The sequence below is a fragment of the Dermacentor variabilis genome, chromosome 9 (assembly GCF_050947875.1).
Source record: "Dermacentor variabilis isolate Ectoservices chromosome 9, ASM5094787v1, whole genome shotgun sequence".
Classification (NCBI taxonomy): Eukaryota; Metazoa; Arthropoda; class Arachnida; order Ixodida; family Ixodidae; genus Dermacentor; species Dermacentor variabilis.
The window spans coordinates 107,047,535-107,060,945 of NC_134576.1; the positions used below are offsets into that span (position 1 = coordinate 107,047,535).

Consider the following 13,411-nt stretch of genomic DNA (forward strand, 5'->3'; position numbering starts at 1 on the left):
TACAGGCCGAATGCGTCAACATATATGCCTGCATTTCTGGTACTGTGCCGAGCTCTGTCGGCTGTATATTTCCGACAGGTTCGCAAAATCTCGCAAAAGTAAAAAATATCTCCCAAAGTCAGGGAAGTCGCCCGAGAATACGGCCCTAGCTGCGCAGTCGGCGCACCATGTTGTATGTCAAATGCAGCTCGAATACAGCGTACTTCGTTCGCGTTGCAGCGTGCTAGCTGTTCCCTTTGACAGCATTGCCGCTTCACTGGTTTCACGACAATATGAGTGGGCCAGTGGAAAGCAGAAGACCACCACACTGGCACACAATGACACTATCGTAACGACTGTTGCAACAGGTGCAAAATAGTCAGCTGTTGCACCTGCCGGATAGTCCTTTGCTGTTGTTTTATTAAATTTTCATCGTATACGTGGCCGCGTAGCGGTTCGGAGGGCCGTAGTCTTCTTTGTATGTTTAAAGTTGTGCACACTATCAGGCATATACTGCAGCAGAGGGTAATAGTCAGTATATAACGAATTAATGAGCAATTTCGGCTTCCACTTAAACTTCATTATAACGAGGACGACTAAGTCAATGCAAAGCATTTCTTCCCTGCATGTAACGCAAAGTCCAAATGAACTAACGTCCCCTAGCGAAAACACTCACTCGAGAACCCCCACTTGCGTGGGCCACGACACCATGACAACACACGATCGGAACCAGAAGCAGTCACAGGTTCTACATGCCGCACCAAATTCGTCTTTGACAAAGTGCTTCCGGAAGCATGCATCTGCGTCTCACAAGTGCCAGTCCTCCAGTCAGCAACGCTTGGACTCGGCAGCCTGTTCAGAGGCCGTTTGCTTTGACATGCCACTGTTCTTTGGCTGCGCATATCTCGTCGGTCCGTTGCTTCACCTCCTGCCTCGCCATTTCAGCATGGATTGCATACCTCTGTAGCCCTTGCAGAGATTTTGCACTGTTACGCTCTTTATCCACTTGGTACTTTGGAGGGCCCATTGTTTTATCTCCAAACAGAGGCCTACGCGCAAATAGCACACCTAGCGCAACCGAGCCACATCTATTTGTGGTCCGCACACTCATACCAACAAGTGGAGCAAGGAAACGCCAAGCCAGTAGCGGAGCACAAGCGAATGCGTGAAGCAAGAAGGCGCTGAGCCGATAGCGGCTAGCGAGTGGGTGCAGGGGAACGCACGCGCATCGGTGACAAGCTCTGTGACCCAGAGCGGCCTCACATTTGACCTTGGCTCTGACTAGGCAAAGAAATGCTTTACATTAAAGCATTGTGACTGCAAATAATTAACCACTTAAATTGAATATCTGTGTGGGGGGTTTCCCGGCCCCGAAAGGACACCTATACTAGGAGAAAATGCTTCGATATTCATGTTAACGACATCACATCATGCACACTGCAGCACAAAGTTCAAAAAGAGAAGAAGCTTGGCCTTAAATGTTTTTCGTGCTAGTAGGCAACTGGTTAACAATGCAGAAATGTAGTTTTCAGGGAGTAGTTTACCATTCTAGACTGACTCAAGAGTACTTACCTTTAGCATTACTATAAGCTATGCGAAAGGCAGTCACCACCATTCTTGAGAAGAGCCCAGATAACTCACTCTTTTATGAGACAGCCAAAAGAAGATTAAAACAGGAAAGTACTAAAAGGCATTGCGCTGTAGTTAGGGTTAAATATGCATGTAAGAAAATCTTGCCTGTCGAGATGGGTATGAGATGTGGGACATGGGCCTTCATTGGAAGGGGCATCGTGTAGACCTTGTCCTGGACAAAGCCTGTGCCAAAATCTATTGCCAAAGCTCCCTTCAGTGGTGGGAAGACCTGCAGCACATAAGATTGGTAAAGTTACTGCAATGCTGAAAATTACACCCGGTGTCTCTGAGTTACGGGTCACGTTGTCATCTATAGATGGTGACACCAACACACATTTACAAGTACAGACGCGAGCACAAGTAAAAGGAACCGGCAGGACAACGACAGCGTTGTCCTGTCCGTCCCTTTTACTTTTGCTCGTGTCTGTACTTGCTCTAACCCCTGTACTGTCATCATGCACCAAATGGCCCAGCAAACCCCACTACTAGAATAGAGGCCAATTTTGGTTGGTGACTGGCTTCGAGCCGGTATGTAGCTCACAACACAACAACTACATTTCAGTTGCACAGTTCAAAGCCTCTCATGCTTCTAATAATGGTATTTTAGCAAGCCAAAGAAAAAATAAAAGATTTCAGAGATGGGGAAGAAGTGAAGAGGCAGATTAAATGATTTTTTTCAGTTTTTGCTTCTTAAGCAAGAGTGAGTAGCTACTTTGTCTATGCTGTGAAATTACAAGGCCCTTCACCTCGGGAGTTTCACCCGGGCAAACTCACCTCGGTCAAGCGCAAGGTGGGAGATGTGCCTCTGACAGACGACACGGTAAGCGGAAGGTCGTGCAGACGACGCAGGGACCGCGCCAGTTCGTCATACACGGAGACCAGTTCCTCGCCAAGCTCTTCGCCAGTGCCGTAAGGATGCGATGATGAAAAGTCGACACCCGGTGGGCACAGCAGTGGATCCAGGAAGTCGCCAACCACGGTGCACGCTTCGATGTTGGCATGCCTACCAAAGAAAATTCTTTTACTTACATTATCTATTCACAGGGCAGAATTAAATGAAACCTACTGAGGTACACATCTGAGGCTGGAGTGAATGCCCATACTATCATAAATTAGTGCAAGTTCATAACAGACATAGTTATTATGCAAGACCAACTAGCCCAACAGTCAGTTCTCCTTAAATGCCCATACAGTAGACTTTCATTAATTCGACTTCGGTAATTCGATTCTGACTGAAGGTCCCAGCCGATGCTGATGCATTTCTATGGACCCAATCTCTTGTTTTTTCTATCCTAAGTTGGTCTTCACTGGATAACTCGAACTCAACCAGTCAGCAAACACACGCCTGACCCCCATGGTGATCTCAGTAGCTATTCCTATAGTAGCAGCGTCTGCCTCGGCAGAGCTTAGGGGGCAGTCAGTGTGTTGAACACACATCAAAAATCTCCCGTTGAAAATGCCTATTTTCGGTCTGCATTAGGAAGACTTTCAAGCAATAGCCATAGCTCACACCGTCTGATTACAGTATTTATTATATTCTAATGGTATCATTTCATTTTTTAATTCTGGTGAAAATTGCCTGAACGGTGCAATTGGATACAAAACTGAAACTGCCTTTGCAACATTTTTTTTGCGTCAACACAACACGATGTATTGCGGTGGAACTGACTTTACAAAACTGTGTGGTGAAGCTGATTTTAGCAAACCGACTGCCCATTATGGAACACATATTAGACCCTTGCCCAATTTTCGTGCTAAAAAATTGGGCATGCATTAGATTTTTACTTTGTCTAACTTTAATGTTATTTCTATGTTAGTTTTCCACTTTGTACACATAAAAAAGGTGTGCACATTTGATTACAGGGCACGTTAGAATTGGGCAAATACTGTCAAGTGAAGCATCAACGTGTCTTGGCGTTTCTTCTACGCCTTGTTTAATTCGACCTGCCAAAGAATTCAATTGATTTCGTCAGTCCCATCAGGGTCGAAATAACAGAAGTCGACTGTATTAGGCCGAGGTTGCCTCTGCACATGGCATCTGCGACAGAGCATAAATTAAAACATAAACAAGTCAAAGGCCACTGATAGGCGTTATTTTGCTTTTATGGTCACCTGTGCTTGTAACAGTATCCAGATTCAAGTTACAGAATGTAGATTTGGGACTATACATTGTATAGAAAACAGACACAGAGAGATTCCCCATCACACTCCTGTGTAAGTAAGTAGATAAAATAAATAAACAAATTGTGGGGTTTTATGTGTTGAAACCACAATCAGATTACGAGGCATTTGGATTAACAGGATTATCTGTGCACCCTCGTTACAGGGGCGCACAAATTAATTTTGGCCACTTGGAGTTCTTTAACATTCACCTAAATCGAAGCGTACACAAATGTCTTGCATCTCGCCACTTAAAATGCAGCCGGAGTTGCACTTGCAATCTCTGGGTCAAACTCGCAATCTCGGGCTTGCACTCCTGTGCAATTACACGTAACAGGTGTTCTGATTACTTCTTTCCTGTTCGTGTTTCAAATGATGCTGTTTTCATTTTTTATGTTTTTCTTAGCTCTGGCAGGATTAAAAAGAAATCAACTATGGCAGCACTGTTCCACCTTTTCAGGTAGATTTCTGCAAGGGGTGGATTTTACTTACATGGCAGTCCAAAATGTGCAGACAGTTAATTAAAAAAAATTAACATATTAACTTTGAAGCGTTCATTTGAGGGCACAAGTTGCAATTTGGAAATTGAAGTGGCAAAGTAATGTCTGCTTAGAACAAATCCTTTGACTGTGCTAGCACCACTTTTATGACCTCAGTCCAACTCTGCTACGAAATACATTGGCTTTCCAGTTACCAGTCTCCCAAAAGAACCCCCTAGCAGTTCAGAAGAATCTTAACTTGAACTTCAATGCATTTTTAGACCAGGTTCTGGAGATGGCTATCTTGAAAGTGGGCTAGTCTTACCTCTGCCAAGCAGACATAACTTCAGTACTGCTAGGCCTTAACATTACAATTGCGAAATGTGCTCTAAAAAGAATAATAAAGTGTTAATTAGTGAATATTTTTAACCAACTACCCAGACACTGCGATTAATTGCGCAAGTATTAATGTCTGCCTCTTCAGGTAATGCACATGAACAGAGTGAATTGTGCTATATGATTCATGCTAGTATCCAAAAATCCATTTGAACTAACCGCCATGTGAAAAAAAAAATGTTGAAAGTTAGCACTTGTCTTGTATCCTTTTTAATAGTCCTTGCCATTTTTAGCACTGATATAAACTCACAAAGATGTCATACCAACATGACCAGACGTCAACACTTGTCATGTTGTGTTACCACAAACAAGTGTTTCATGCTCCACACAAAGCACAGTTCGGTACTTCCGTTTCAAGTTAAACTGTATCCTTCCCTAGGACATGCAGAGGATAAAAGCACTTCCCAAGCATGTTTCTAAGAAGGACTTCGATGGCCTGCTGTTCCAGCAATGAACTCGGACAAGACATGCAAGTTGTGGCATGCCTGCCTTGACCTGGCATTAGGTTACAAGCTGGACAGAAAGGTACACCACTAATTATGCAGACAAACTAGCAAGCGGCATCTCAAAACCTGACAAATTCGCCTGGTAAAACAAGCACTCGCTATCATGATGGAATCGCGCATCGCACTCTTCTTTAATTCTGCGACCTATCCTTTGCTGCATCGTGCTGTGCCGGCAGTTTGCTAATCGCACAAAAACGAACACTAAATGACTTCAAGTTGAAAACTTAGTTCTTGACTGACAAAGCAACATCTAAAAGTTGATATTCTGCACTTTGTCACACCTTTCTCTCCACCCTTCTTGTATTTTGCGCGCAGTACGCAACTCGTTCGCGCAAAACAAAGCGCACAGTATTCGCACCTCGACAGAAGGTGCCTTGCAATCCTGAGCACGATGCTGCGACGCTCGCAGGCAGTCTTGCCCGACCAGACGACCGCTTCCAGAATGCTGCTGTCCGGGAACCGGCGCAGTTCAGATCGGTCTCCCCACAGCTGCCGAAATGCGGGCGCGTTCGGCGAGTCTGCAGCCGGGCCACGCTCCACTGTGGCATAGCAGTGCGCAGCATCGAGGAGGAGGCCAATCTCCAGGGACTCGCAGACAACCGGAGGCTCCTGAATTATCTTCCACTGCAAAGCAAAGATCTCATGAAAGTAACCTCTGCAAAAACCTACAAAGTGGAGGAAGATTCAGGAATGTAAAAGTTGCCCTCTGCCTGCCCAAAGATAATGTTAAACAAAAATTTGTATGAGTTATAAGTTATAAGTTATAAATATAAGTCCAGCCCAGGAGTCAGAGCCAGAACTAGAGCAGAAAAAATGCTGCAATGGACCAGACATAATGAAATGACAGACAACATCAAGTCCATTGCACTGTTCTTTCTGCTGAAGTCATGAATCAAAATGCCCAAAGTGTATGCTTCTGCAAACACAGAACCACTGCATATATTAGCTGGGTCATTCGCTCAACTCAAATTATGAATAGGCCACCTATTGGCAGCACAAGAGCAAAGTAGCGAGAGCATTGATTTCCCTCATTTGCTTTCCGTCAGTGGTTGTGTTTGTTGTCTGCTTTATGCAGCGCTTGTTTTATGTTTGCCATCTGCTCTATGCCCGGTTTTAAGCACTGCCTCTAGTTAATTGTTAATCAGTCTGCAGCTCGAAGCAGTGGAAGCTACTGCAAGACAGTGAGAAAAAAGAAAAGGTTCTGAAATACTTAATAAAAAAAAAAAAACTGCTGCTCACTAACCTCTGATGGAGTAGGTATGCGAGTTGACACAAGGTCAGTTCGGCTGCCAAAGCCCTTGCGCAGAAGCTGGCACACAGCCTTGGCAACTGGCCTCGACTTGGAGCCACCGAAATCAGCCAGCTCCGCGCGGAGTGACTGCGCTTCGACTGCGGACTCCAAGTCCCCCTCATTAAGCCTGCAAAGAACAAAGCGAAGAGGGAGTGTGCAGAACATATCACTCCTTTTTAAAACATTTAGCACAATGTGACGAGTGACCTGTAACCACGACGTGCGCCCACACCTTTCCTGGCATGTAAGCACGCCAGGTCCTGTGTGGGAGCATATTGCAGGAACGGATTGCCCATTGCACTGTGATAAAAGGTGAAGGTGTGTGAATACCGAATTGAATACAAGTCAAGCAGTGCCAAAAGCAAACCGAATCGAATACTTTTCAAATAGTATTCAAGAAAATGGACAGCTGTTATTACCATACATAACAATCTATACATTCTAATGTATTCGCAACGTTAGCAAGTTTATATCATATATTGCATGTTATAGAATGTTGTTTATTAAAAACACAAATTGCGTATAAGAGGTGAGTAAGCCATCATTCAAATAATCAGTATTCATTGCTACTTGCAAATGACAGAGGTTTAGACGGAACAGTCGGGCTCCCTAGAATGACCCAGCATGCTCAACTACGTAACTTCTCCTGTTTTATGTCTATATTATGTAGAGCACATGAGATGGAGACAACGAGATGTTCCAGAACCGGAGCTCAAACTCAACTAACCTTTGTTTCTTCGGTCTTCAGCGCCAGCTAAGCTCTTGCGCCACTCGTGGCGTCGCCTGACCTCGTCTTCTTTCCTAAGGCGATTGCGTCAATGTCGCTGGCGCTAACCAACTATGCCCATCAGGACAACGCTCATGACATTTTTGCACCAATATTATGCTTGATTGCACACAGTGTCCGATATGAAATTTCGTAAAGTATTCGAAAAATATTCACGTTTTCAAATAGTGACTATTCGATTCAAAGACCGAAACAAATATGACAGTATTCGATTTGTTATTCAAAAGCTTTGAATATTCGCACACCTCTAATAAAAGGCACTACTCTAAGCTCACAGAAACAGCGCTATTAACATTGGTAGTTTGTGCTTTAATTATGATCATCATTAACCTACTTTATGTCCACTACCAGAACAGCTCCTCCCAGTATCTCCAGTTATCCCTTCCTCGTGCCAGCTGACTTCCTCATATTCCTGCAAGTTTCCCAATTTCATCAGAACACTGTTTCATCGTAAAACTTATTCATCACAGCATTGATTTCATCACAACACTGGTTTCATCACAACTGTCATCGATGACTGCATTTCTGTTCCCTCGGCACCAACTCTGTAACTCTAATACACTGCATGTTACCTACTCTACGCATAACATGGCCTGCTCCACTCTCTTTCTCCCACTTAATATCAACTAAAATATTGGCTAACCCCATTTGCTCTCAAACCTCACCATTGTCTTCCCTGTTTATTTAGTTTTATGCCTATCACTTCTCATTGCATCACATGTTGTGTGAGTCTTCTCTCTCAATTTGCAGAATTGTAAAAAGTCCCCTCTTGCATTACATTTACCAACGCACTGCATTAAAGGAAGTACCTATAATACCACTGTGCAGGCAATACATGGCTGGAACACAAGACTGGCAACTTACAGCACGAAGCAGTCAAATGTGCGCTCAAAGGGGAGCGGAGTCACGAAGAGCACTTCAAAGCTGTCTGCAGAACAGGAGTCCAGGAAAGTGATTGCCAGACGAGCTTCGTGCTTGACCTGCAAACGGACCAACACATGCAACTTACATAAGTTGCCACTTGTAGGGGCGGCCCTCTTTGGTAAACAAATATGCCAAAATACATGCTAAGACAGTTTTAAAGAACGTTTAAATCTGTGCAACTTTCGATAGCTGCATATCACAGACACTACCGCTGAAACCACGTCTTGCCAATCAAGCTGAATCTGCACCTCGATGCACAATGTTTCCAAATCTGCTCTCCATGCAAGGTCATGCACACCGACGTTCAGAATTGTACGGAGCACAAGTTTCTGGCAAAAACTTTATTTCTTTGTTCCTTACAGTATGCACAGGTGAGTGCATTGTCGTTCTTGTGCAGTGAAGTTTGGACTGCAGTTATCAATTTTAGGTTGCATGGCTAAGCATTAAAGAAATGCAGTTTTTTCATAGAACCCATGGTCTGCGCACTTTCGATCATGGAAGTAACAGGCTGCTAGCTGCATCTATGTTGCTGTTACCCCTTCTTGCGAACCAAGCCAAACCTGCACTTTGGTTTACTATGCTCCTAAAGCTGCTCACCACGCAAGGTGATGTACAGAACTCCACAATGCTTATCACATTTAAAAGGAAACCCAGGAATAAAGGTGTCCTGCTTATCTCGCAGTTGAAAGTGTTTAAAACGCTGCATTACAATTAAAGAAAGAGTCATCATCACCTCACAAGCTTGGGTTCCAGTCGTGGATTTCTCGACTGACATTCCACAGCAGCCAGTTGTCTCCTTCAATGCATTCCATTCTCATCTATCCTGTTCGCTGACAGCTGGGCAAGTTACTTACCCTGAGGTACGCTTCTGTGCTCACTGATGCGCAGACATTGAGGAAGCCACTGGCGTCGACGAGAACCAGGGGATAGTTGGCACGGAATTCCTCCAGGGAGGGCTGATTGGCAACTGGCTCAGTACACAGCGTGATGTCCTCAGTGGTGAGGTCTGAACGAGCTGTGAAGTAAGGAGAAGCACATGGCAACGACTAGCCAAGTCATTGTTTTGCAAGCGCCAAGCATCACTGGCTATCACCCTGAGCCTACTGAGAGACCAGAACTTTCCACGAAGACTGGTGAATATAAACAAATGAGCTAAAATTTCACTTATGCAGCCAACGCCAAGCCCTGATGAAAGGAGGTGGCTTAATAAAATTTCATGCGATAACAAGGGCTTCTTGGACAGTCACAGCACTGGTGAGAATAAGGAGCAAAGATCTCAAAGTTCAATCATGTCACTGCTGTGACCGCAAATGCAGATCAAATATTCCACCGCCAATAAATGGCTGCTTATCAGAAAGGACGCACTATCCTACGCCCCACCAACTGACCCAACAGTATAAATTACCAAATTAGTAGTTTCGCCTGTAAGCTTGGAAAAATGCTCGTGTGTTGCTGTAAAAGCTCCCAACTTAGACTGATGGCAACGGGTAGTCAGAGTGAATACGAGTAAAGGTACAGTTGGCCGTGAAGATTGTCCATGAAACGTGGTTTCCACGACAAATGAGAATGCCTGCTCTGTTAAAGCTCGGTGCTTCTAATTGAAACGACAACTGCAACGAAATTTTGGACAGTGCAATAAGCCTAGCTCATGATAGTGTAGATGTAGCGAAGCCTCTGCACAAAATTTTCTTTTTTTTTAAATGAGCGAAAGCATCACTAAATACTCACAGAGGCTTTTGATAGGGAAACTGAAAAAAATAAAAATTCTGTCATTACCCCTTGCCGGAAGTGATGCATAACCTAAAGCACGCGGCTCATTGGCGTTACCTCAGATAAAGTGGCGCCTATGGCTGCCCACGGTGCGCTGAAAAATCTCGCAGGTGGCTTGCCGAGACCGCAACTTGCGTCGCAGCAAAACCACTAAGTGCACATGTCATCTGCTTAGGTGCAGTTTAGAGGCTGCTAGCAAGAAAACTACACAATTACCAGCACTGCAGCCTTGCCAAGAGTGCTTCATTTACTCATTTATAATAAACTTGGTCAAAGTGAAATTTCGTTGCAATTAGACTGATCACTGTGTAGGTTGCAAGAACTACGACAGGCTTGAAACTCCAAATATGCAGCAATGTGCGTAGACACCGCAGGAATTTAGCCTTTTTTGCAAATCGTGTCTACCGTAAACTTTTGTGGCGGACTGTACATATGCACTGAGCAAACACAATGTGCGTGCTTGGTTTGCAAAGGTACAGCCACTAAGCTCTTCACAGCACACATGCCAAAGAAAAAAAAAAAAGAAAAGCATGAAACATAGCTTACAAAGGGTTAGCAAGACGAACCGCGCAGCTTGATACGAGCTCATCATTGGGCTCAGCTGGCGCTTCATCAGCAGGTGAACCAGGTACATGGTCATCTCAAAGCCTGAGAAGGCTCCCGGACCCTGGAGGACAGAACACCATTATTTCAGATGACTTGCAGTAATACTCCAGGCACATTGACAAATTTAGTGACACTTTATGAGCGAGTGCATTATCGTTACGGCACAGAGCACTGGCACATGAAAAAAAAAATCAGTTTCCCACAAAAATACTAACTAGAGCGCAATCCGGTGCTGCAATCCTTCAGCTTCCATGGGAACAACAGTGAGCGCACATATTTGTCTGATCTTCGTGCTTGTGGCTTAAGCGACATTCTTTATATAGTTTACTATGCTTTATTTGCCTTTACTGACCCACATTTCGAATCAGACCCGTGGGGGGGGGGGGTATTCTGTAGGTGTCCACCTAGTGGATACTGTCAATTTCAGCCGCTGCTGATTGTCTGGGCTGGCGTACGACGCATGGGAGAGAGGCTTGCTGAGAGTGCTTGCCTCATTCTTGCATGTCCCCCAGCACAGCCAATCAGCACTTCAGCAGCAGCCCAAATGGACAGTTCACTATGCGGACACTTGCAGAATACCCCCTCTGTTTGTCTAAATGCAGATGGCTATCAGATTGTGCACATATGCATAATCGCTGCAAATTGTGGCATATATATACATATACTTATATTTGTTGGAAATGATCAGCTTCCAAAGTTACAAAGCTCTGTGAAGCCATAATGATGAAGTTTCGGCAAATCTATGTACTGCCCAGTCCCTTCCATGCTTACTGAACCGCCACGCTTGCAGCTCCCATAGAAAGTAGTGACAGAGTCCCACTAGTAATTTTTGTAGGAAACTCTATGGGCAAAAAAAGTGTTATTTGGAGCTGATGGCAATCCTGATGGGTAAATTTGTTAGCTTAGGCAATCACTGCTAAATAACACTGCGTTGTAGTTAAGAACAGTATTGAGCACAAATTTTAGTGTAAATAAAGTAATTCATCGCAACTCCAAGGTGAGTTGTCACAAGCAAGGACGAGACAGAACAGCACCAAAGGTGAGTAAAGATTGGCAGTTTCCACTGAGGATGGCAGAGTGTGCTTATAACACATTTGAAATTATACACAAAAAGAAAGAAAAAAAGACCTTTGAAATCAATGCTGAACCTGCACAAATAAATACAGCAGACGAAGGGCAAACCATCTCACCTGGTCAAGATGACGTTTCCTTAGCCACACCTTCAGCAGACGAGTGGCATCTACTAGGGCAGGGGCCTGTGCCAACTTCTCGGCGAGGAATTTCGCATTGGCCACCATGCGCATGTCGGCCAACACAGAGGCATTGTACTGCGGTGATGGCAGCTCGTCAGACATGCCTGTCAACGTGGAACAAAAGAAGACAAGTTGCTCGCCAGGCAAAAAGGTTTGAACAATTCGGATTGACAATAGTATGCAGAACATATCTCGTAAAACTTAACAGCCACTGTACCACTTCCCTCAATGGCATATGCAATCGGCCAGCAAAATAACAGAGGCACAAGGGCTAAGGAAGTTCTCACTGCATAAGCAGGAATTACAGTAATTTGCAAGCAGTGTCTACGCTGAGTGTGCATTTCATTCGTGCTTGAATGGTGGTCTGCAACTTGTGTGTGCAAGAGTGGACTGGGATGTTCTGCAAGCTGAGACTCACTTTCGAATCTAGCAGCATCTACCTGGCTGATTCCTTAATGATACATTACGATCGGTTGTTTAAATGGTATTTTAGCACACACGCGATGCACATTGCCATGCACCTCACAGTGTAGGTGCGTTTGTGTCGATGCGCAGACATATGCAAACAGGCTGGTTTGTTCCCACTCTGCGTCTGTTCCCACCTTACCCAAACCAAAATGCGCAATGAGCACCTCGATTCAGATCACGCGCACTGTAGTCCCAGGCGGCTGGGTGATGTAGGCTTTCACGGTTCATGATGCTTATTGGTATGTCGAAGACCATTCTGCAGGGTGAATGACTCGAGACATTCGTGTGGAAAATTAAATGAGTAGGGATGTGCGAATACTCGAATATTAGCAAATCGCATAGTGAACGTCCTAATAATTCGATTCGCGAATTAAATATCTGCTATTCAGTTTCTCCAATATGTATTCAATATATTTGTTGCAGAGACCAGGGCAGTGTCACGTGTGCTGCGAAGCCCCTCGCGCTTGATGCTGCCCAAGCGAGCAATTTACTTCATTTTCGGTACAGAAGAAGCACCTGAGCAACGCTGTAAACAGGTCATCCCAGCTACCATGACAGTGGACCTCGTCATTTACAAGCGCTCCTTGACATTAACCCGTTGGGAGGATTGCAACAGGATAACAAGACGCCCAGACAGGAGGAATGCAACAAAAGCACTACATAATTCACGAAGTGCAAAAATCAGGCTGATAAGTCTCCGATAGGCAAGGAGGTCATGTCAGACATACGGCAAAGAACTTCACGTCGTTTCAACAGCCTTAGATCGCAAGTGTTATCACAGGAATAATCACTGATGCGTAACCCATGCAAACATATTAGTGGCAAGCATTCCCCGATGGGTTGCGGCCCGTTACCTCATCAGTAACAAGCACATTTTTGTCACGACCCCACTGCCTAGGCCATTAGGCCTAGTCGACACTGCTTTATTGGACATTTGGCAACTGAAGTTATGGTTTGGTGCTGAATTGATATAGATCTATTTGCAGCAGTCGCATGACACTCGGAAAACCGACAAACCTGGAAAGCCGACAAGCCGACCCAAGCGAAAATGGCAGATGAACAAGGAGGGAGGGGAGGGATAGCTAGCGTCGGGCAAACCTGCCACGACTCTCCAGATTTCAGATTCTTTGACAGGCGGGAAATCACACCAAACCTGACAA

General features: G+C 44.7%; 1 protein-coding gene across 1 annotated transcript in view; it reads right to left on the reverse strand.

The window, feature by feature from the left end:
- Positions 1 to 13,411, reverse strand: part of Mat89Ba (nucleolar protein 6 Mat89Ba) — a 43,457-nt gene that overhangs the window by 13,275 nt on the left and 16,771 nt on the right. The window contains exons 7-14 of the mRNA XM_075668940.1: positions 11,721 to 11,887; positions 10,471 to 10,591; positions 9,009 to 9,169; positions 8,095 to 8,210; positions 6,396 to 6,570; positions 5,511 to 5,776; positions 2,386 to 2,614; positions 1,717 to 1,840 (exon numbers count right to left, since the gene is read on the reverse strand). Of these exons, the coding sequence (XP_075525055.1) occupies positions 1,717 to 1,840; positions 2,386 to 2,614; positions 5,511 to 5,776; positions 6,396 to 6,570; positions 8,095 to 8,210; positions 9,009 to 9,169; positions 10,471 to 10,591; positions 11,721 to 11,887 (1,359 nt within the window). The remainder of the gene's footprint in view (positions 1 to 1,716; positions 1,841 to 2,385; positions 2,615 to 5,510; positions 5,777 to 6,395; positions 6,571 to 8,094; positions 8,211 to 9,008; positions 9,170 to 10,470; positions 10,592 to 11,720; positions 11,888 to 13,411) is intronic.